Raw genomic sequence first — 25,242 nt, forward strand, 5'->3', positions numbered from 1 at the left:
GATTAATAATTAGGAATTATATAGGGCCAGGATAATATTAAATATATTTATTTGTTAGATTGTTATGGTAGGAAAAACAATTAAATATTATACAAATATTGACTAAATCTGCTTTTCAACTTTATACTTACATATCTTAAAATTCGCATTATTTATCTTAAAACAGAATAAAAATTACAATACAAAAACAATTACAACATAAACTAAGCAACTAAACTATTTGAACACAGTAACATTCTTTGAGCATCTACAATATTTCTAAACTTGTACCGTGATGTCAATGTCATTTCGGTAATTTCTCGCTATAGCTATAATCTAGGCGGTTTTTTTTAGGATTTCCCCTAGTCCCTACCTTGCTTTTGTGTTATTTAGTAAGTATTAGCGAGTTGTAAGTCCTGTCTCTTAAATACATTATAGATATAACTTATTTCTTGGTCATACGATTGATAGATTTAATTATAGTCAATCAATATGTACGTTTCGTTGTGCATATCATATTGATGATATGTTTACTACGTTCTAGCGACTTACTGGCCCACTTTGTAAGAAGATAATTGAAATATAAGCAGTGCAACCAAAAGCTCCCGTAATAAAATTATGACACCAAGTCAATTCATACTCATAATTTTATTACTGGAGTTAGACATGAATAGAAAATATATATACAGAAATAGTGTTCTACTTCACACCGGCACACATACTTTATTTATGCAATTAAATGAGATATTTAATCAACTTCCTCTTAGTTTGTTAGAGTTGCTGTTTATATAATATATAGTTTTGAAGGAACTCCTTAATAAGGTATATAATGTTTAGTACACAATTCATGATTTAAATTATGTATAGATGGTTGATGTGCTAGACAAATGATTTGCAAGAAACTATTTTTTTTTACCTACCTATATTTTATTAGCAAGTAGGTCATTCAATTTTATTGAAGTACTGAATCACAATTATGTGAAAACTTATATTTTCTGTATTGCTTATTTTATAATTGCATGAAAAATGAACATGTGAGAGCAAAATGGTCCACCATGCCTAAATTTAGATTTTTAATAAGAATTTATTACTAAATACTCAATAATTATTGGAATATATATGGTGAATGTGTAACCTTAATGTTATTATTAACGTGTGAGGACTGTGGTTTGGTCTGAGATAGTCAGGCCCAAACCACTGCATCATTTGATAATGAATCAATATATATGTTGACTAGCTGTTGCCTGCGACTTCGTCCCTGTGGGTAGAAGATATAAGTTATGATTTATACCTGCCCTGTTTTTTTCAGATTTCCATTGTATCTTCGCTCCTATTAGTCATAGCGTGATGGTTTATAGCCTAAAGCCTTCCTCGATCAATGGTCTAATTCAACACAAAAAGTATTTTTCAATTTGGACCAGTAGTTCCTGAGATTAGCGCTTCTTCAGCTTTATATATTAGTATAGATATTAGAAGAAAGTATAGTGAAGAGTAACAAATTAAAAAAAAAAAAATATCAATATGCAGCAAAGAGATGAACTGTGTAATACATAGTGCAGATAAATGGATAAATAGATAACTAGATTCTATCTGCATAGATGTTTGTTATTATTGCAAGGAGTCCTTCCAGCATGTTAGCCACCATTTTGACATATTAATAAGTAATAAAAAAAGTAGTTAGTAGTTCTGTAATCAAAACACCCTGTAAACTAATTATTTTGCTGCAGATATCTTAAAACTCTGGTATCACCTATGAAATATTTATTGAAATTAAATGATGTAACTTTAATTTAATGTGTTTAATTGCTTTGAAGCTTTAAAAAATGGTTTCCTATAGTATGTCAAAAGACCTTGGTAGTCTACACAGTTGTAGACTATCAAGCTACAGTTTGTGAAGCTACAGTGACAGAACATCTTTTAGTAACAATGATCAATTTGCTTTCTATGTTTTAGACAAGTGTACGTAAAAAACATGAAAACTGCAGTGACTGTACTTCAGGAAATGATGGTGAAACTTGGCCTAACTCCAGAATATGAATGTATATCTCAGGTAATGCGTATTCTTGATTACTTAGTACTAATTGATTGCTCTGAGCTAAACTAATGTGTAGTGTTTTTTCAGTCTGGACCAAAGCACCAGGCCTTGTTTGAATACCGCTGCAATGCCTTAGGTGTTGTGGTAACAGCCTCTGCACGCTCTAAGAAAGAAGCGAAGCAAGAGGTAGCACGCATCATGCTGCAGCAGCTGTCTGCGAGGGGTCATCCTGTGCCGCCACCTTATAGTGTCCCCATCGCCATGCAGGAAGACTCACCGGTTCGCTTTTTGACTTCAACGTAAATAATTGGAGTTACTAAAATGTATGTGAATAACCTAAACCCAGTTTCCAGTTTTCAGCCGGCGGTCCAGGCGATACGCGTAGCTACGTGGCGCTGCTGCGCGAGCTGTGCGAGGAGTACCGGCTGACGGGCGTGACGTACGAGCTGGTGGGCGACACGGGCCCGCCGCACCTGCGCCACTTCACAGTCCGCGCGCGCATCGGCCAGCACGAGCGCTTCGCCACCGCCACTACCAAGAAGATGGCGCGTCAGATGGCGGCCGAGAAACTTTATACGTACCTGAGGGAGAACCTGGCTAGGGTTACAAGGGATTTCAATGAGGTATATTCTAGATTTGTAAGCTCACTCATGTTATATGCCAACCCCCATCCGGTTTATACATATATTAAAGTAATTATGTGACTGTGTTAGTGGGGTTTTTTATTAAATTTACGGATACGGTACGGGAAGCGTGAAGGCCAAACATCCAGTCTTAGTAAGGGGTGTCGTTTTGTCGTTTAGCCCAGGTTGGTTGAGGAGATCAGCTAGGCACTCGCTCCTTGTAAAACACTAGTACATAACTGTATCTGGTAAGACAAGAAGCCTACCCCAATATAGTTCCCCCTAATGGAAAAACATGGTGGTTTGTCCATGCAGGAGGACGCTCTGGTGCGCGCGCACGAGAAGGCTATGGAACGCTACCACGAAAACGAGGAGGCGCCGCGCCGCCCCGACCTCGGCCTGCGGGTCGCCGACTACCACATCGGGCTGGCCGCGCTGCTCGGTCGCCCCAGCTACACGGAGGCCTATCGGGACTCAACCATGTCCATAGACGAGGACACGCGATCGCTAGCTCGCTCGGCGCTGGAGCAGGGCCGCTCGCAGTCGCCGACACGCGCTCTGCAGGCCGTGGCCGAGACACTGGGCTTGGAGCTTCAGGCCAGCTGCCTAGAACGCGAGGGCGAGGCCCCGCTGTGCGTACTGCAGGTCACGGGCTGCTCGCCCGAGCTGGCCTTCGCGGAGCCCACAGCGGCCGCGGCCGCCGGCGCCGCGATGGACTACGTGCGCCGCGCGCTGACCGAGCTCTGCCAGTGACGATAGATGGGAGTCATCATGTGAGCGTTGGACCATGAACCCACCGGGTTTAGGCTGCAGATTAGAGACGCCTTGCGTTTCACGTGATCGTAGCTTTCTCATTCTAATGTCAAAGTTACATGTGTTATTAATTAGAAAAAGATAAGTTAAAAAAAGTAAACAGTAAAATTGACGTTAAGATTATTAACTACCTATACTAGGAATATGGAATCCTAAGCTCACCAGGGTTTACTATCCATCACACACCATGTTAAAACTGTTTCAAGTAAACAAGTCAAATATACTTACATCATTTATTAACTATGTTATATCTTAAGAATTAAGTTAAAATAAAAAGCTTTAAATGATTTCCACTAGTGTGAATTCAGATAACAGTTATGTTCCTTTAAGGATAAGGCACATGAAAACATGCAGTCATATTTTAAAGTATTACTACTGCTTTTCAGTTGTGTGTGATAATTACATGATCACAATTATCACGGATATAGGATATCCATAATGACAGCAAACTATGGAATGCTTTTCATGCAAGCGTTACTTCGTTTCTATAGTAGCGTGGCGTAGTTTTAGGACATTAGAAAGCCGTAGCCGTATGAAGTAAGTAATTAGTCATCATTATCAGATGAATCTCGGCCGGCCTTGGAAGCATAGTTTTTAATCCAGCTGTCGGATATCTTGGCGGCAGTGCGGCGCGGCGTGCGTCGCTCGGCGGCGGCAGGCGGCGGCGCGGGATCGGAGGTCGCGTCGTCAGCGCGGCCCCGCCCCCGCGCTCGCGCCCCCCGGGCTCGCGATCCGCGCCCACCCCGCGACCCGCGCCCTCGGCCTCGCCCCTGAACCTCTTTATCTAGTTCTGGCTTTAGTAATTCTTCATCACTGGAACCTTCTATAACAATGTGATCGGGTACCGTAGCTGATTTTAACGCCGCCAGCTGGTTTGCATCAGCATTGTCTATTTCATCACGCAGCACACGAAGACGGTCTGCAATCGCCTCAATATCAGTGTCAGTATTGGACTCTATCAAAGCCGCTATGCAACGTCTCTTATGTGCATCTAAAGCAGCCTTCAAAATTTCATCGCTTTGCTTAATAGTAAAGTCCCGCACCGCCTCTGTCATCAGCTGTACCGGCAAAGCTGTCAAGCGCCGGTCGGGCGGCAGCGCCTCATAGTAGACCCGGAGCAGCGTCTCTACGTCGGTGGAGTCCGTAACAATGTCAGCTACATTGACCTTGTCGCCTTGTCCCTGACGCCGCTCGCGTATTTTCCTTTCCCTCTTTAGTAAAAGAATGTCACTTGAATTGGCAACTTGGCCATAAAAGTGCTGTCCAAATCTTGCTCTGTTAAATATCTGATCCTCTCTCTCATAAAACACACTTAGCCTAATTAAAGGCAAGCTTGGTTGTCGCGGGTCTCCAGACATTAAGCTTTGTGCTTCTGTTAAGGCTTCATTCACTTTCTGTTTAAGAAACTCCTGCACCTTTTCACTTTCATTAACATCTTCATCTCCCATATCATGTTCAGATAGCACAATTGTTTTGAAGATAAATGGCCGAACACTTTTTAAAGGCAAAGGTGTTAATATATAATCATTTTTGTGAATTTGCAATAAGGCACAATGTTTTTGCTTAGCTTCCCCAGCTGCAAGGGATGTGGCTACTGTGCTGCCTGGCTGGACTACTTGAAAGTAATCCTTTTCAGTATTGCCTTTCATTTCATACAACTCACAATCATGTTCATGGCCCCACACAACTAAATCAAGAAATTTAGGAAGCTCATCTTCTTTGATGAAATTGCCAGCTCCTCTATCCTCTGCTCGATTTTGATGTAACACAAGTATATTAAACCATTCATGGTCTTCATCTCGTAACATTTCAACTTTCTTCTCTTGAAACAGACGTGATAAGCGTTGGTCTTTTAAGTGACTTAATCCATACAGAGCAAGCTTGGTATCACCCTTTTGCAGAAGTACGGGAGAAATTTGTACATGGGTATAATCGGTCCATTTCCCAAAATAGTTTACTAAGCCTCCAGTGGACAGTATATCGAGGCTGCTAATACCATCTCTTCCCACAGGATCGTCGTGATTACCATGTATAGACAATATCGGGTAAGACACGTTTAAGTTTGGGTCTTCGTAATTAACATTTCTTGAAAAATTAATTGACTGATCCGACAGTAACTCAATGCTCACCGGCTTATTACCGAAACAGTATTTTCGAATGATCTCCGTGCATTTGTAAATGCAATTAAGAGACGGTTTAGCATGATGAAATAAATCACCACCGAGCAGCACTAAATCCACATCATATTGTACAGCCAATGATAAAGCTTCTTCAAAAGCTATAAAGCTATCCTCGCCTCTGACAGGATGATCTTCTAAGTAACCTAAATGTATGTCAGAAGCTATGAGGATTCTTATAGTTTCGTCGTGAGACCATACACTAGAATCATGACTGACCATGGTGCATCAATTTATAGTTACTGTAGTTTTGTCGTAAATTTAAAGAAAGTAAAATAAAAAGTGTCAATTCCTTTCAATAAACCGCCAAATGAAACTGCTATTGACTACAGAGTACAGTATCACAAATGTCAAACGATTTACGACAGAACATCGACAGAATGTGAATTTTTGACAGATAAGTAATAGATTCTAATATTGAAGAAATTTCCCTATTTGCCGGCTCCGGTAGGATTCTCTACAGTAATAGCTTAAGTTTCGGATGTGTCCAAAGCCTTGTATAGAAATAAAGAAAATAATGATCTAGATAAAATTTAACATGTTATGATTTACCAACTTTATAGCTATACAATAAGCATTCTGGTGTTCTATGACAGCTTTAAGTATTGATATTAAAAATATAAATCCTAATTTTGGAACACCTAACCTCACCTATCCTAACCGTCTCGGAGGTAGTACGCAGCTAATAGATTTGACATAAATTAGCAATGTGTCCAGTGAAAACTGTCCACGGCTTTAGAAAGACATCTTTTGGAAATTGCAGAAATGCGAAATCTGATACAACAATGGGTTCGACCACAACAGGTAAAAAGTTGATCAATGGCACCATGTGTCATATCTTAATCTAAGAAAAGCTTTATTCTGAGAAATGCTTGATAATGAATATATTTATATATGTAAAATGATTGTTAAAATACTGTATTTGTGAAAATAAAAAGCCAATTTATATCTTAAAAACCTGGACTTTTTGTAAAACCAAATTCTTAACCTTTTGATTATTTAAGATGCATAATATTATTTCTGTATGCTATTATATGTGTGCATCCAGGGCCGAAATGACTATGGTAGGTGGGCATTCCCCTTTAAAGACATGCAAATTGATTCAAAGAGTAGTTGTATGAAAACGTCTTGACTCTTTATAATGATAGTATATACAAGAGTGATGGTAAATTTTAAATTCCTGGTCAATTATATTTTTTTAAACTAAAGGTAATTAATTCTTGAATTTATTACTGATACTGGAAACAGGATTTGACTACATCACTATGAGCGATAAATCGAAACTGTTTTTATTCTGTAAATTTCTTATCATTTGTTTTGCGTGCAATAATTTTCACACAATATTATGTGTTTAAAATTAGGTGTAATATATATGATTTTGAGTTCAAAATTTTGTTTTTTGCGTTTTAATAGATCACGCATATTTACAAAATTCGCACTTTACGTATTTGTAGTGTGACAGCTGTCAAAAAGGTCAACTCAAGACGGATTTATATTTGACACTTGACAACTCCGACAAGTAAGGTTTCGAGACGATATTTGTAATGTATAATAATAAGTGTTTACTGTTGCTTTGAGAAGATACATACATTAGTTCAACGTGATGACATGACTACTAAGGTCAGTCTATTGAGTGAACCATGCTCCCATCATAAGATTACGCTAAAAAGTGTTGTGTTGAAGAGAAAGTGTCGTGAAATCAGACAGTCGCCTTCAATGATGTGGAAGAGGTCGATTGTGCAAGCGACGACTGGGTGTGTGACTGGGTGGGCGCGTGCCCCCGCGGCCCTGGCGCTGCTGCTCGTCGTGTTCGTGGTGAGTGTGCGTGCTGCGAGCGAGGTCCTGTGTCTCGCGCGGGCTTCCGCAACTACATTCTTTGTTATTGTTTATATTTATGAGCAGATCATGCTTACCTGACAACGGTGTTGACGTGAATATTAGCAATATTGTGATGTTTACATGGATGACCTTTTGATAAGTCTATTGTGGAATCTACTTACGTTATGACCAGTTTCACACTTAAAAGCATCATCTTTTTTACAAATATTCACATATATTTGACAGTACTATTGAAAACCCAATTTAAAAAATAAACTCTTTTGACAATTAACTCATTAGGGATTTTATTGCTAAATTGATTTTGATAAGACATTTAAACATTTTACTTCCTTATTGACACCTGCTTTTGTTGATTATTATTGCAATTCATTGAGGAAACTCTGTGTATTGGAAGGAAATTCAATAAACATTTAAGTACCAAATCATTAACTGACAAACTTTTTTTATGAATTAGCTGTACCAGATCCGAGCACAATCACAAACTAATAAAAAAAAATGTTTTTTTCATTCTTTAAATAGAAAGGACCAGTGCTAGTTTTTATGTGTTGTACTAAAGCCCAAAATAAGGGGCTTGTTTAAAGTGATTTTTTGATACAAAAATAATGTGTTTCAGGTGCTTAATTTATGTCTTATTATCATAATGTGGGCTCATAGAATACTTCAGACTTACCTCAGTGTTTCTTAAACAATTGGGAAGCCAGCCACTTTTAATACATTATTTAGTCTTATTGACTGGAAATTTTCTAAAACATTGATAGTATAGATTCCAAACCCAGTGTGATGACAACACATTAGAACATAATTTATAATGCCACACTTACAAGTATAGTGGCCTGGGAAATGGTCATTCTCAAATATCATTACATTGGAGCCAACAATTATGCTTCCCGGTAAATGTAACTTACATTTAAAAAAATATATTTTTATGACTTTTATGAAGTAATCTAGAGTATTCTCTCTATCTTTTTCAGATACATTTAATTATAAAAATAAATTTATTTAAAAAGATCAACAAAGTTTTATAACTATTTATGTATTGAAAAACATGGGCACATTCTACATTGTATATCCCAGACAGACTTGATGACCTCTGGTTTAAAATAAATGACAGCGCACAGTCCCATTTAGGTCTTATCACATTTAGGAAGCTGTTGCTGCTTCCGTTTATTCTGCTGTGCAAGGATGCAGACTTTCATGCCATAACGCGTAAATAAAACTAGGTGTAGTGACAGAATTGGTTGTGCGCAGTGCTTGACGAGCGGGTGCGCGGGTGCAGACTTGGTGATCGAGATCCCCGGCTCGGGCGCGGGCGAGGCGGAGGAGCTGGGCGGCGGCGGCGGCCACTACCGGCTGGACTACCGGCCGCCGCACGGCTCGCCCGCGCCCAACTTCACGGTGCCGGCACGCGCCTCCACCATCAACTTCGTGGGCCTGCCGGGCACCAAGTATCACTTCATGCTCTACTACTCCAACGCCAGCTTCGCCGACCTCTTGACATGGAACCAGACCATTATCACCGGTACTAATAGCTCATATGAATATTTTCACATTTAGTGTTTATTCAGACATTTACATTTTTTGTCTCAACAGCTATCTGTCAATACCAATGTAACTAATATACACCAACCAGCTTTAGTAAAAGTGTAAATTGAATGTCTGGCAAGATCAAGGTGTCTTTAAAATAATTATCTTTGCAATTTAAATCCTGTTTTCATAAGTTATCTGAGATTTGCACTATTATTGCAATGCTGAGTAGGATGATGAGCATGATTGTTGAGTGTTTGTTGTTTGCGAACAGCGCCGGAGCCGCCGACGAACCTAACGGTGACGCTCGGCCGCAACAAGCAAGCCACCATATCCTGGTCGCCGCCTACTCATGGCGATTACACAGGATTCAGATTTAAGGTACTTTTTCATAATAGCGCCAGGTACATTTAGCATGAAGGACGCGTTTTCATTTTTAAAGTAAGCAGTCTGCTTATGCTGAGGCCTCTGATTAATAAAAGGTACTAAAGTTTGGCTTTAGTCGCTTTGCAAACAACATTGACGTTACTAAAACGAATCTAATATTTTGTCTGTTTCTTCAGTATATTTTATGATTGCGATCTCATGTTTTCCTCGAGCGTGACACAAAAGACTTACTAAGAAGTATCTAAGCGGACCTTGTAATTTAAAAACTCATCTTATAAGTAGGTACATATAAACTGTGACTTGTAAACGGCGCTGTCGTCATCGCTTCTTATTAATGTTATTATCTAAACGTACTGTTTTCTTGTAACACCTCGGTTCTGCCAATCTCAGTCATTGTATACGAACAATATGACAAAAAGTACGCGTCGACAACAACCATAATATGTTCGGGGTGAATGTTTGTGATCGCCGCTTGGGGCAGGTGATCCCGCTGACGGAGCGCGCGGAGGGCGGCGCGCGCAACATCACGGTGGAGGGCGCGGGCAACTGGACGTACCAGCTGCGCGAGCTGTCGCCCGGCGCCACCTACCAGCTGCACGCCTTCACGCTGCTGCACGACAAGGAGAGCGCCGCATACGCCTCGCGCAACTTCACCACCAGTGAGTGCACTCCCGGCAACAAAACTTCCTTATATCTTACCTTAACTTTCTAATATTTCTTACCTATGCAATATTAAGGGATGTTTGCAATGATAACACAGTTCCAGATAAGAAAAAAGACCAGTTAAACAACATGAAAAACACACAGTTGTACCTGAGTACTACTCTATACCGCGCAGGTTTAAGGTATTTAGTATAAATATTCTCTTCTCTGCCGCAACAATCGTTAATACCGCTTAGGTCTAAATAGTTTTATAGTAACCATCGTGAGAATAATTCATTATTACGTGACGCAACGTTTTAATGTAAACGGTTGTGTATTATTCATAGCAAAAGAAGGAAATTATAAAAAAATGTCAAAATTAATGATTATTTTTTAACCGACTCCCTCATTAAATCATTTAATCTTTGTGTCGGAATTTCACAAATATTCAAGTCACATGCACAAAATGCGTATAAAAACATAAATGCGCATTGTTTGTGACTGCAATAAAAACTGCATCACATAAATCGGATCAAATCGGCGTAATCGATGCAAGATATACTGATGTAAATGAGAACCTCTCCCTTTTAAAAAAAGAAATGTTCTTACTATGGGCGACTTCTATAGTTATGGCTATAGAAGAATATTTGCTATTGATATTTCCTACGAAAAGAACATATTATCATGTTTGTATAACACTGCTACTAGTGACTGTACTTTATCAGCCGACTATTGCGGCTGTGATTCATAATGATAAAAATATTCAAACGGCTCGGCTGCGGCGGCCGGATTCGCGAATTTGCTCTAGGGTAATATTACCTTGACATTTGGTTTAGTTTAACACCGAGAACTACTCAATCTTGTATTTATGGCGACTATTAATAATTGCTCAGCTATGAACCACAGGACACCGGGTTTAAGTAATCGCCATGAAAGTGTACACACGTAATGAAGTTACATTTGATATGACAGTCTGTTTCTCTATGTCCCAGGTTCAAGGAATTAAGTTCAGAGTTCAAAGTTTATTTTCATAGACTTACCTACACTTTCTGTCTCGGCATTCATTCATGTTTCATCATTATTACTGTTTCACTACATTTTTCTGAAGAACATAAAACTCGGATAGAGTTTATCAATGGTCAATGGTGCTCTCAAGCGAGATACAAACTAGTTGCGATCTGCGGCGTTATTCGCGGTTTACCAGATTAACTGAAATTGTATTTCACTATAGAAATAAGGCGGTGACAGAATGGGGCCACCATTCTGTCACCGCCAAGACAAGGCAAAAGAAGCGTCGGTCGTCGGTCTCGGGTCGAGTCTAGATGAGGAGGCACAGTACCGTAGAAATTGGCTTTGCCCAGCATTGGGAGGATAAAGGCTGTGGATGATAGGACTATGAAATTAAGCGAGCTCGTAACTAACATTACTGTTCCATTAACCGCGGGAGTTTGAGCAGAAATGTTAATAAAGACGATTAAAAAAAATCAGGAATTCACTCCTAATTCAAACACTAGAATATTGTACGTGTGATTGGTTCTTACAAAACGGGAACGAGTTCCAAATGCATACGCACCGAAACAATATCTCAGATCTAACGTGCTAGAGCTGAGAAAAAAGGTAAGCATTGTTCATTTCAAGAACTGGCTTTAATTACTACTGCTCTGCTAAGTACCTACCGTACTAGTAATAAGGAGGCTTTGTACATCGTACTTGGCAGAACAGAGAACAAGGTGGAGAATACCAGTAATACCACACTCTCTACGAAGAGCTTCTGGGTGGTGAGATTCAATTTTACCAGTATTTTTGTATGCCAAAAGAATGTTTTGCTGTAATGCAAATACATTTAAATAAAATTTGCCGTATTCTGTGTATATGTAATGCCACAAACAATTACTGTGTTTAATACAGCTAAATAATGCTGCTGGATGGACCGTACACAATCGATTGGGTTTTTGTCGTCTGTTTTCGACGCTGTCGCCAAAATTCATGCGAGGCGTCACTACTTAATCCCAAATCGAACGGAGTGACATGACGGTGCGCACGCAGCAGAAACACGGCCGGTTGGGGCACATACTTTCTGTGCCACCAAGTTAGGCCTGTATTGTAGTATTCCTGGATTTCTTATTGTAATAACTACAGAATTAACTTACTGCAAAAATAACAAACAAAAAACCTATATAAATATCAACAAATTTGACAACTGAAATTGAGGCTAACCCATAAATTAGTTTATCACCTAACAACAAATTCATGACCGTAACAATCATTGCTTAACCTCGATCTTTATTTAAAGTATTTGTTCTTATAGCAGGCGACAGAAATACATCATCATCTGTAACAATTTAGCTATCACCGTTTATGAGATGCAGACTAGTGTCGGACGCACAGACAGACAAACCAACAGGGAATCCTTAGGGTCCGAGAAAAGAGAGACACGGAAGAAAAAAAAAAAAAAAACCAAAATAGGTCTTTCGAGTAGGAGTAATGTCGAGTAGGTACGTCATTAGCAAACATTGTGATTGATTCGCGGCGATACCGATATGTGCATGCGGCGCGCGAGACAAGTGTTGCGGAACATGGCGACGTCGGCATATCTCTGCGCTAATCGTGCGAGACTGCGCGACACGTGCGGGCTCTGCGCGCGCCTGCTGCCAGCTCCACTGTTCACTTGTATGGAATATGTGTATTAAAAGGAGATGTTTCTGCTAACACAGTGACGGTTTCCACTTCATGCGGCTAACAGACGAAGGCGGCACATTGATACTGTGGAAGCGACCGTTTCATGTTAAGCTCGTTAGCTACGGTAGCGCGTCAGCTGAAGGTCGGCAGACACAACAGTTGCCACATGACACAAACAACGAGAAGGTCCACTTCGGGATACGCGTGCTATTACTGCGGCATACTAGGCAACCCACGATTAAGCACGTTTATGCCGAATACGAAACGCTGCCTAAGTGGTCCTTCTGTGTCTGCATTGCCCAGTAAAACTATCTTCAGCGCTGTGCGCGGGCAACACTCGTGCACGCTCGGCATGTGATGGCGGTAGTCATTAGTATTGTTCCCAACTCCCCATTGTTCCGAATTTGTCGTCAGGGACGAGCAGGAGTTACTTCGTCCGATAGCATCAGACCATGTTATTCGTTGGATCCCCACAAAAACTTGCTATCCACAAGGTTAACGATTTCCTAACTACCAGGGCTTTCGGTCTTTCGATAAGAAAGGAAAACTATGAAATAATAGTAATTTTATTCTGTAGAAACTTAAATGAGTGAGATGATTTTTATAAAGACTGGCTTTTGTATGATTTCATGCATTATCCCTAACAAACCGCTGTGGTTCAGTAATAGTCGCATCATTCTATCATGCTCATCTTGCCAGTGGGCCAAGCGACGCTTGGCGTGGTTGATCCGTGAAGGTTTGGCCATCTATGCCATAACGATTTCCTCGGTATTTTGGAAGGCCCATTATATCCTATTCATCAATCAGTCATTTTTTTCAGACGTTACGTAAAGCCAGAGCTTACCGTTTACTCGGTTTAGGTCCGATAGTCGGTCGCTACGTGTAACACTGCAGTTTACTAGAAACTAAAAAAGCCAACCCACACAATTTCACAAATATAGCAAAAGGGTCAGCAGATCATTTTTAGAAGTGGTTTTGAATAATTCATGTATCAGGTGTTAAACGAGGCACGTCGAGTACAATCCAAATGTAAAAATAATAAAATATCGTTCGTTATCTTTGTGAGATGTGACGTATCCCTGTGTTCCACGGGAGCGACCCGCTTCCGTACCTGTTCGACATCTCTGTCGGACTCGCCAGCTCCGCGGTGGCACGCTCTCCGAGTGTGAATGTATCGTTGAGTACCGTATGCTTAACCCTGAGAGGCCTGACAACGATAAACAAGTAATGAGCTGTACCGCCGGGGAGTCTGCGCCGCCGCCATCGCCAGACAATACCTTAAACTCTACGGAGTACGTTAAACTTACTAGTACTCATTCGTATACGCTAGCCATTGTAAACACTAACCCAATCCTCTGTGTGTATACCATATTTAAACCAAATAAATCTTTGGCTATGTCTAACCACGGCCATCCTGCTCGGCTTCCCGAAAACCCGTGCTACTTGTCAGGATGGGGTACTTCCTCATCCTATATGGCCCTGACCATGTTAAGGAACAATCGCTCTCATGTCACACGTGCGCTAACCTCATACGGTCATATATTATAATACTACTGCCAGTACTTGTGACCTCACAACAACATGCGATGCTGTATCCAGACAAATAACATATTCAGTCCACCGTGCACCGTAATGGTGCACTTTTTAACTACACATGTAGAATTAACTTGTTAAATGAACATAAATATTAGCAGTGTTGTCGGTGGGTTCCTGTGCAAACATCCCTTATTATTGTGCAAGTAAGAGTCTACTAATACAATGTATAAAAGCCATAAAAGGTTAGAAAGATTGTAAAATGCAGATGACTGTTCATAGCAGAGAGAGTGTTCCCAGTGTTGGGCTGCAGCGGCGATAGATGAGGACATAATGTAATGTGTTTTGTTTTCCCGACGCACGCAGGAGGCGCGGGACGCCGCCCACCCGATGCCCTTTGGTAACTTGTTGTGAACGCTTACATTTACTGTATGTCACTTTCAATGCATCCTGTGATTCGTTTTATTCATGTGTCATGTATCTATCGCGTTATTATTTTAGCTTTTATATTGTATTAGACTTTTGTGCAAGGTCCGTCTCTATCTTATTGCATCTTTTACTGCATCTCGCTCAGTTCACATGATGTTAAACATGTTTGTTTCTTCACTGACGTCATGGTGTTAAAAGGACGTCACCGAGTGCACTTGTGGAGCACATCCTGCACATCTGATGCGATCATATCCGTTTTTTTTTGTCGTTCATAATAGTTGTATTTTATGACTTTCCACGATTCGAAATGTACCGAATGTTAATGAGTAGTTTGGTTTATTTCTTGTGTTTAATATTTAAAGGAGCGCGCAATGTTAGCTACAGAGATGTGCGGTGCGCGTGTCTCACTAGTGTGGTCCATAACTTATTCTAAACATCAATGTAACGCGCCAACATTGTGTTGTGGACATTATTATTTTACGTCCGCTATTCATTTGTCGCCACAACATCGTAATTATAAGTATTTATGTACTTTAGTATATTTACTGGCGGGAAAAACATTGACAGAGCATGAAATGATATCGGCCTTGCAATTTTTTTTGAAACAAAACCATGTTCTATCTATACCGATGTGTTTTGTATTCTTACAGTCATGTTCTTAACGCTGCACAAGATTTGTTAATTGGCTATTTTGTTTATCTATACCTAAGCTTTATGAATCTACTAGTAAAAAGTACTTAAATATCAGTTATCTAGCACTCGTGATAGAAGGTTTGTTTCATTCAGACTAGATGGCAGTTTTTTTTTAGTTAATTCAATTAATACGGTCAACTTGAGAGCTTAACTAGCTCGCCTAAAATAGGAAGTAGGTAGTACGATTATATTACACAAATCCAAGAAATGGGACGTATTTGGCTAGTTTGATGGTTTTTTTTTGTTTTTGTAAAATATGTATTATTGTCCATAATTGACGTTTCTATAAATATGCACATATATCAATTCCGCGTTGCCAACCGGTCTTGCGGCAACTTGAGACATGAGCTCCGCAATATGGCATAAAGCTGAACACGTAGGATCCAAACCAGTTCGCAGCTATGACCTTGAGCAGTTATTGAGCGCGCTATCAACAAATATCGAGCACGTCATCGCGCTCCTGCTCTCGGTTGTGTGATGTGTGACGTCCGTGTCTCGCCGCCTGATACACTCAAGTCTACTCTGCATTTAGCCTTACCTTATAGGGACGGAATTAACATCATACCCAAACAAAAAATGTAGGCCGGTAGATGATTGTCAGATGCATTGTATATTGAGTTACCATTTCATGGACGTTAATTGTTGAAAATAGTTGTAGATAGTGTAACAGTCTGAACTTGGGCACTTTATATATATATGTAAAAGTATTAGGTAATAGTGTATTTCAATTTGCTTACTTGCAAGTCACTAGTGATGCATGAAAGCAACTATTGTTTTATATTTTGCCGGATGCATGTCATTTGGCGGCCTATTTGATCTTATTTTTTGCATAATGTCGTTTTATTTATCTGCAATTATTTAATGTTCATTGAGATCTTACATGTTTTTTGTTATTATTTATATTTGCACAAGAGTCGTCGAGGGCATCCAAACTTGTAAAAAAAATACTTTTGGGTAATAACGAGTTTTATTGTTAACCGTTCGGTTCTAAAGTTAAACGTTAAATGTATTATTATTTATTACATATGGGTATTTCTTTTGCTGATGCATTTGTTATGGACAATTACAATGTTCATAGTAAACAAATGAATGTATTGAGTTCAAGCGTAGTATTGGTCGCTCCGTTCGGATGCTCTCCCGGCTTGATGGTAGTCCGCCGTGTCGTGTCGTGTTGTGTTGTGACGCGTGCCTGCCCCGCAGAGCCCAACACGCCCGGCAAGTTCATCGTGTGGTTCCGCAACGAGACCACGCTGCTGGTGCTGTGGCAGCCGCCCTACCCGCCCGGCGCCTACACGCACTACAAGGTGACCATCTCTTACATAACTACCTAATAATGACTTATCAACAAACAACTAGACTGGCTAGATGTGAGCGTGCGGGTTTGTCGGGCAGGTGTCGATCGTGCCGCCGGACGCGCGCGACGCGGAGCTGTACGTGGAGAAGGAGGGCGAGCCGCCGGGGCCGGCGCAGGCCGCCTTCAAGGGGCTGGTGCCGGGCCGCGCCTACAACATCTCCGTGCAGACCGTGTCCGAGCCGGAGATCTCGGCGCCCACCACCGCGCAGTACCGCACCGTGCCGCTGCGCCCGCGCAACGTCACCGCGCCGCGCGCCGACCTGCGCGAGACTTCCTTCCGGGTCACCTGGCTGCCGCCGCTTGATGAGAGGTATCCGACTGTTGCTGCAATCATATTTATTTCTTTGAAGTCCGCATCGTCCTGGGGACATTGAAAAATTATTTTTCTTCATGTCTGAAAGTTTCGGTAGTCCATACTTTACTAAAGAATGGGTTGTGCGAGGACGCAAGCATTAGGGCTATCGAATGATGTGTTGTGTCTGGATGTGCGCAGCGAGTTCGAGAAGTACCAGGTGTCGGTGAGCGGCGCGGGCGGCGGCGGCGCGGCGCGGCGGCTGGCGCCCGTGCTGCGCGCGCGCAACGACACGCCCAGCTGCGCCTTCGACGGGCTCGAGCCCGGTGCGCCCTACACCGTCACCGTCAAGACCATGTCCGGCAAGGTGACCTCGTGGCCCGCCACCGCCGACCTCACGCTCAGTGAGTACCGCAGGCCCGTCCCCGCCCCCGCTCCCGCCCCCCGCGCCGCTCACCGCCCGCTCCGTGTCCGCAGAGCCGCTGCCGGTGCGCGAGCTGTCGTGGCGCTACGCGGACGGCGCCGACAACGGCGTCGTGGTGTGGTGGTCGCCCGCCGACGGCAGCACGCAGGACGAGTACAAGGTTTCTACTTCGATACTCATACACTGCTATCATTAAATCATTTCCTTTCTTTAATTCAATATGTAGCCTACATTGCAGATACCGAAGAGAACTTTTTCAAATTGTTGTATTTCCTTATGTTTATAAAGGTGAGTAACAATGTGCTATCTGTTCACAACGACTGACTTTAACAACTCGGTTCTGTCCACTAGCTGGGTAAGTTTTAAGACTTCGATAAATAAATTTTGTATTGATATAGTTTGTTCTGCCGAATCGTGTAAGGAGCACAACGCCTTAATTTTAGGCGTTGTGCACTGTGTGCGTAGTTCTATGTTGACAGGACTGAGGGGACACTTTGGAATCACTAACCAAATAGAGTCATCATTGTAACGTTTTAAAAGTGCCTGGAAAACGGTCTACTTGAATAAAGTTTGGTAGAGTGGCTAGTAGAGTTACAAGGAATGTAAATGCTACTACAGGTGTCGTACCACGAGGCGGGTCCGTCGCGCGACGACAGCAACACGCTCATGACGTCAGACGTGAGCGTGCCGCTGAAGACGCTGCTGCCGGGGCGCAACTACACGGTGACGGTGAGCGCCGTGTCGCGCGGCGTGGAGTCCAACGAGAGCGTGTTCTCCGTGCCCACGCGGCCGCTGGCGCCCGTGCTGCTGTCCGCGCTGGCGGGCGAGCGCGCGCTGCGCCTGGCCTGGCGCTCCGACGTCAACTCGCGCCAGGACGCCTACGAGCTGCGCTACCGCCGCCGCGGCGAGCCCGACGACGCCTACCGCACGGTGAGCCCCCGCACGCCCCGCCCCCGCCGCCCCGCCGCCCCGCCCTCTGACCCCCTCTGGCCCGCTCGTGTTGCAGCTCAAGACGACGGACACGAGTGCCACGCTCGAGGACCTGTTCCCGGGCGCCGTGTACGAGATCCAAGTGGCCGCTGTCAGCTATGGATTACGCAGTGAACGGCACACCCTGCTCAAACCTGTCCGTAAGTGACCCGCATATTGGAAAAGAGATATGGTTTGCATTGTATTAATTTATTGATTTACAAGTATGTCTGGTATGTAATGTATCGGGTGCGCGCAGGCCCGCTGGCGCCGCGCTGGCTGAAGGTGGAGCACGCCACGTCCAACAGCGTGGGCGTGTCGTGGGCGGGCCCCGCGCGCTCGGCCAGCGCGCTGGGCGGGTTCGCCGTGCGCTACCGCACGCGCGCCGAGCCGCGCTGGGCGGCGCTGGAGCTGCTGCCGCCCGGCGCCGCGGCCGCCGACATCACCAACATGACGCACGGCGAGCACTACATCATCCGCCTGGACGCCGTCAGCGAGGACGCGGACGGCGAGACCGTGGAGAGCGAGCCGCCCGTCACCACCGAGCACACCGTCCGTGAGTGTCCCGCGCCCACACCCGCACATTTGTCACGTACCTGTACTCATGCTCGCCATTTGCTTGTCCCCGCGCGTCCGTGGATTGCTTGTCATCATCCCGGTTCGAGTTTCATTCGAGACTGTCCAGCATCGTCACCGAAACTCTTTTCGTAGGATAAGCGCGTGCTCGCGGCGCGAGCGAGGCCCGCGCGCTGCAAGGCCTCGAGCTCTCCCGCCATACACGCTCTACGCCGAGACTCCAGCTTGTTATACCAGGCCGTCTAATGAAGTCTTTTAGCTAATTAGTGATTTAAGCTAGTTCCGCCTACAAAGAGCCATGGCGGCCACGCGGCTCACGTGATACACGCTTCCTAACACGCATACTATACGACTTGAGGTTTTTTTGAAAATGTTTGATTTTATTCCTTCTGTAACTTACTAATAAATTGGTTGTGGTTAAAGCATACAATATTCCTTTTTATTAAGTCATAATTAGGCGTGTATGTTTGTAAATCCTGTTAAGTGAGAATTGTTGGCTCACGAGTGACGTTTTCAATTTATAGTAAGTAAATAAGGTTGTATTTAGGAACCTATCTAATTGAGTATTTGATTCGTACGACATTGACATGACTCACATTACAACTTATGCTATTTTTGTGGTAGTTATACTCGGGCCTTTGTTTGTTTATAAAGCCTATTCTAATCTGCTTCTCAGTCAAGGTTTTTTAACTCCACTCGTAGTGTTAGCAAGGTATGTATACACGGTGATTTTTTAGTCGTCTTAAAAGAGGAGCCCAAGGCCCCAATTCGGCTATTTACAATGGCCGATGAATTAATGGCAATTGGATAAAATTTAAAAATAGTTCTATTCTATTAAGAATTTTGCCAATACAATAATTGCAAGTCAATTGTATTGACCTTGAGCATACCATCCCGTAGTGAATTTCCGCGAATAGCGCGAGCAGTAGTAACGTACGTGCGTGCGGCAGGGCCCAACCCGGTGACGAACGTGGAGCAGCTGGTGGACACGCGCAACCTGACGCTGGAGTGGCCGCGGCCGGGCGGGCGCGTGGAGTGGTACGCGCTGCGCTGGTGGCCGCTGGAGGCGGGCGGCGCGGCCGGCGCGCGCAACCTGTCCGCGCCCGCCGGGCCCGCGCGCGCCGCGCTGCCCGGCCTCGAGCCCGGCCGCGGCTACACGCTCACCATCGCCGCGCACTCCTACAACCTCACCTCCGACACCTTCACCATGGACGTGCGCACGCGCCCGCTCATCCAGTCCGAGATGACCATCGTCAACGAGCCCGGCGGCGACGACAACGACACCCTGTCCACCATCCTCGTGAGTACCTACCTACTACGCTCTATGTTGCCATTTATAAATCTGCCAGATTCAGTAATCGAGTGTGACGTGATCCGCTCCGCCCACAGAAAGTGATCTACACGCGCACACCGGAGTCGGCGACCCGCTTCGACTCGTACCGGTTCCGGCTGGAGGGCGAGGGCGAGGGCGAGGCCGGGCGCACGCTGACGCGCGCGGCCGACGCGCCCGGCCAGCAGGTGGTGTTCACCGACCTCGTGCCCGGCCGCCTGTACAACGTCACCATGTGGACCGTCTCGCACAACGTCACCTCGCACCCCGTGCAGCGACAGGCGCGCCTCTGTGAGTGTCCCGCCCCCGCCCCGCCCCCCGCCCCGCCCCCCGCGCGTCCGACCCGCCCTTGACCGCTCTCTGCCCGCAGACCCGCGCCCCATCACGCAGCTCAACGCCACAGACATCGGCGCGCGCGAGATCAGCCTGGCGTGGGACCTGCCGGCCGGCGACTACACGGACTTCGAGGTGCAGTACCTGACGGGCGCGGACCAGCTGCAGACGCACACGACGGAGGCGCCGGGCATGCGCGTGCGCGGGCTGCGGCCGCACACGCTGTACACGTTCACGGTGGTGGTGCGCGCCGGGCGCGTGGCCTCGCTGCGCACCGTGTCGCGCGCGCACTCGGCCGCCGTGGGCACGCGCGAGGCGCCGCCGCCCGCGCCGCGCGACCTGCGCGCGCTGGACGCGGCGCCGGCGCGCGTCACGCTGGGCTGGACGCTGGCGCCCGCCGACGCCAACGGCGTGCTGCGCCGCTTCGTGCTGGAGTACGCGCCGCAGAGCGAGCCCGAGCGCAGCACGCTGCTGGAGTTCGGGCCCGAGGCGCGCGCGGGCGGCGTGGCGGGGCTGGTGCCGGGCGCGGCCTACGTGTTCCGCCTGCGCGCCGAGACGGGCGCGGGCGCGGGCCCGGCGGCGCGCCTGCTGCGCACGCAGGCCATCGGCGCGCCGCCGCGCCCGCCGCCGCACGCCACGCCGCACGAGGTGCGCCGCTCGTCCTCCACCGTGGCCGTGCGCTTCCGCGCCGACTACTTCTCGCCCGCCAACGGCAACGTGACGGCCTACACGCTGGTGCTGGCGGAGGAGCCGCGCAACGACACGCCGGCGCGGCTGCCCAGCTGGCGCGACGTGCACGCGCTGGACGCGTGGCCGCCCTACCAGGTCACGGAGCCCTACTACCCGTTCCACGCGTCGCCCGTGGAGGAGTTCACCATCGGCTCGGAGCGCTGCGACGCGGGCGGCCGCGCCTACTGCAACGGCCCGCTCAAGCCGGGCACGCGCTACTACGTCAAGCTGCGCGCCTTCACCGCGCCCGACAAGTTCACCGACACCGGCTACACGCTCGTCTACACCGGTACGATAACCGATCGCACACTACCTACCTAATATAAATATACCTGATAACGACTTATCTAGATATCCTTCTCGGGCTTGATAAAACTTAGTTGACTCATTAAACTCGATTAATAAGGTGCTTTTATATGTGACAGTGTCAAAGTATTCTGAATGACTGCTTGTTGTGACAACCACATTCAGAATCAGCTGGAAATACTACTTTACTAGGTATGGAAATAATAAATTAACTCTCAACAAAACTTTTCGAACTAAAATGTAAATTTACGTTCTCATATCAGACACCAAATAATCAGGCTGTAATTAAACACAAAGTTGTATTATCTTCCACTAGTTGCAACAACTATTGCAAGTTTCTTTAACGATTTCAATGTTAACTTGTAGTTTCCTCTTCTACTGCTTGAAATGTGTGTCTTTGGGCAATTTTTACTGTATAAACAAATTTGTCGCCTTCAGCGCGGCCTCACGCTTTCGGTGACGTCACAGCATATACCACTGCGCTGCCTCAAACGGATGATTGTCTACAAATTGAAATCCTGATTAAACAAATCGGAACATTGACAATAATTGATCTTGATTAGCCGACGGCTCCTTTCTGTTGGAACTCGAGATCGATAAACTAGGCAATGATATGGTCGACAAAAGGGCTGTGCAATGCGATCTCTGCGATACTTACACGATAGTAGATTGCTTAGATTGATCGATTTTCAATGATTGATTGGATTTCTGATTTTATTTAACATTCTAGAATTTTTATTTGATAGTAGTTGTGCTCTTTTACGCTGTTTTTGCAACATAAATAATAACATTTTTTTTTTATAGTAACTGTCGTGAGAATGATTCATTATTAAATGATGTAACGGTTTACTCACGCGTATTTATCGGGGTAGCCCGACTAGTTTCGGACCCAACCGGAGTCCTTAATCATGAGCAGACGCGGCGGGATCGCGAGTCGAACTGACGTCAGTTCGACTCGCGATCCGCGTGAGTAAACCGTTACATCATTTAATAATAAATAATAACGTATAAGATTATGTATACCGTATCAATTCTTGCCGATTCTTCTCAACAGGCTTTTATTGCATTCCATGTGTTGATGAAAAGGTTATAACGTTTTAAAAGTGCCTTGAATAAAAATATTTATTTTATCAAAAATATTTGTATTAGAAACTTCTGTCTGGATTCATGTATATTTCAATGAATAATATTGGTTCCAATTTTTTTTTGTAGTCTCCCAAACATCAATTTGTCAAAGGACAGTGAATCAAACTTAAGCGTGACCTCACTTCGATGTATAAATTTGACTTGTACAGTTGGTACGTGGTTAAAATAATATTAATCACGGAATAGGATAATTACTTTTTTTATCCAGGTGTGATTTCTATTGCAAAGAAAGGCAGTTACTCTACTTAGACACAAGTAAAGCTATATAGTGAGTGAGTAACGCTTGGAAAGCCACAAATTATTGGATACAAATATATAAAAGTAAAATATGTACGTTTCATCCCGCGTCGTGGCCATTAACATTACGGTTGACCGCGTAAGCCCGGCACCAAAGTAGGGCGCTATCGGTAGGCGGCGATAGTGAGGAGCGCGGGCGTAACTGGCGCGGCTGTTGCAGAGGTGGACAACACGGCGTGGATCATCGGCGCGTGCGTGGGCTGCGCGGCGCTGGCGGGCGGCGCGTGCGCGCTGGCGGCGCTGCGCCGGCGTCGCGCCCGCGCCGCGCCCGCCGCCCCCCCGCCGCCGCAGCTGCGCACCCAGCGCCCCGTGCGCGTCGCCGACTTCATCGACCACTACCGCCTCATGGCCGCCGACTCCGACTTCCGGTACGTGCCGCCTCGCCGCCCGCTGTCCGCGCGTCCGCCCTCGCCTCTCACGCCGCCTTCTCTGTCCAGCTTCAGTGAGGAGTTCGAGGAGCTGAAGCACGTGGGGCGCGAGCAGCCCTGCACCGCGGCCGACCTGCCCGTCAACCGGCCCAAGAACCGCTTCACCAACATCCTGCCGTACGACCATTCGCGCTACAAGCTGCAGCCCGTCGACGACGAAGAGGGCTCCGACTACATCAACGCCAACTACGTGCCGGGCCACAACTCCCCGCGAGAGTTCATCGTGACGCAGGTGAGTGGCGCCGGGAGGCGGCGCGACCCCTCGCCGCCCCGGCCCTGACCCGCCGCTGTTGCAGGGCCCGCTGCACTGCACGCGCGACGACTTCTGGCGCATGTGCTGGGAGTCGGGCTCGCGCGCCATCGTCATGCTGACGCGCTGCGTGGAGAAGGGCCGCGAGAAATGCGACCGCTACTGGCCGTACGACACGCGGCCCGTGTACTACGGGGACATCGCCGTGACGGCGCTGAACGAGTCGCGCTACCCCGACTGGACCGTGACGGAGCTCATGCTGTGTCGCGGCGCGGAGCAGCGCGTGCTCAAGCACTTCCACTTCACGACGTGGCCGGACTTCGGCGTGCCCGACCCGCCCACCACGCTGGCCCGCTTCGTGCGCGCCTTCCGCGAGCGCTGCCCGCCCGACGCGCGGCCCGTGGTCGTGCACTGCAGCGCGGGCGTGGGCCGCTCGGGCACCTTCATCACGCTGGACACGGCGCTGCAGCAGCTGGCCGCGCACGCCGACTCGCTGGACATCTTCGGCATGGTGTACGCCATGCGGCGCGAGCGCGTGTGGATGGTGCAGACGGAGCAGCAGTACATCTGCATCCACCAGTGCCTGGTGGCCGTGCTCGAGGGCCAGGACCTGCAGGCGCCGCCGCACAACAACCACAACCACCACCTCAACGCCGCCTTCGAAGGTATTTCACTTCTTGCTTGAACGATCTACTCACCGTTTTGGTTTCAATTTCAAAATATCACATGGTGACAAGTCTATAAAGACCCAAGTGGTGACAATTATTATAATAACTTTCGGAAGGAAAATGCGATTACATTTTATTAAGTATGAAAGTAATTAATTAGTAACAATCTGATTTGAATTAATCATAAATTCACAATATAATCGTGGCCTATATTATACTACTTTGTCTAGGTAATGTTAGCCACAGCACACATTACCCGTTAGACGTTGCAAAATAAAAGGTAATATGATTTTTATTTAAGTGTGAAACATAGTTAACGTAACCGTTTGTCGCATTGCCGCGGCTGTTCCGCGGCACTAACGCCTGCGCATGCGCATGCCTCACCCACGCGCTTGTTACAGACGACGAGGGCATCGCCGAGTCGGGCATGTGAGGCCCCCCCCCGCGCCCGACCCGCGCCCGCCCCGCGCCAGCGCCGCTGCCCGCTATGTACTTAATGTATCTGTTCTCTGTCGACGAGATCGCTTGTATACAGTAGCGTTAAGTTTTCTACTTAAATATTTTTATAAAAATTTACATGTATAAAATTGACCAATCGTTTGTATATAGAGTAAGCTAAATAGTAATTTGTTATTTTTTTACGGTTAATATTGGAGCGCCGAGCAGTGAGCTTCATGCGCACTGATCATTATTATTTTATGTTCTTTGATATCCATGTTTAATATTTAAATGAATAGAATATTCCTACATTTATAAACCTTAAGTGACGTGCACCTCTAGAATCTCA

General features: G+C 45.7%; 3 protein-coding genes across 7 annotated transcripts; 2 read left to right on the forward strand and 1 right to left on the reverse strand.

Moving 5' to 3' along the window:
* The first annotated feature begins 284 nt into the window (after positions 1-284).
* On the forward strand, positions 285-3,737 carry LOC113508570 (RISC-loading complex subunit tarbp2-like). Of its 5 annotated transcripts, none has more exons than XM_026891690.1 (5): positions 285-371; positions 1,933-2,029; positions 2,102-2,293; positions 2,368-2,637; positions 2,953-3,737. In XM_026891690.1, exons 2-5 carry the CDS (start codon positions 1,952-1,954, stop codon positions 3,388-3,390), a joined length of 978 nt encoding a protein of 325 aa, XP_026747491.1. In that variant the 5' UTR covers positions 285-371; positions 1,933-1,951; the 3' UTR covers positions 3,391-3,737. The 5 variants fall into 5 exon arrangements, with proteins under 5 accessions (XP_026747491.1, XP_026747489.1, XP_026747490.1 ...); XM_026891688.1 differs by lacking the exon at positions 285-371 and adding an exon at positions 378-801; XM_026891689.1 differs by lacking the exon at positions 285-371 and adding an exon at positions 378-542.
* LOC113508569 (double-strand break repair protein MRE11) lies at positions 3,670-6,533 on the reverse strand. Its single transcript, XM_026891685.1, has one exon. It carries the CDS (start codon positions 5,847-5,849, stop codon positions 3,996-3,998), a length of 1,854 nt encoding a protein of 617 aa, XP_026747486.1. The 5' UTR covers positions 5,850-6,533; the 3' UTR covers positions 3,670-3,995.
* Positions 6,534-7,093: 560 nt separating this feature from the next.
* Positions 7,094-24,966, forward strand: LOC113508568 (tyrosine-protein phosphatase 10D). Its single transcript, XM_026891684.1, has 18 exons — positions 7,094-7,442; positions 8,715-8,985; positions 9,265-9,371; positions 9,859-10,036; positions 16,554-16,657; positions 16,746-17,017; positions 17,201-17,403; positions 17,477-17,583; positions 18,042-18,353; positions 18,430-18,553; positions 18,652-18,948; positions 19,919-20,268; positions 20,358-20,589; positions 20,669-21,649; positions 23,270-23,477; positions 23,547-23,769; positions 23,834-24,452; positions 24,857-24,966. The coding sequence occupies exons 1-18, from the start codon at positions 7,236-7,238 to the stop codon at positions 24,886-24,888; spliced, it is 4,827 nt and encodes a 1,608-aa protein (XP_026747485.1). The 5' UTR covers positions 7,094-7,235; the 3' UTR covers positions 24,889-24,966.
* Positions 24,967-25,242: the final 276 nt, after the last annotated feature.

The sequence above is a fragment of the Trichoplusia ni genome, chromosome 2, assembly GCF_003590095.1.
Source record: "Trichoplusia ni isolate ovarian cell line Hi5 chromosome 2, tn1, whole genome shotgun sequence".
Classification (NCBI taxonomy): domain Eukaryota; kingdom Metazoa; phylum Arthropoda; class Insecta; order Lepidoptera; family Noctuidae; genus Trichoplusia; species Trichoplusia ni.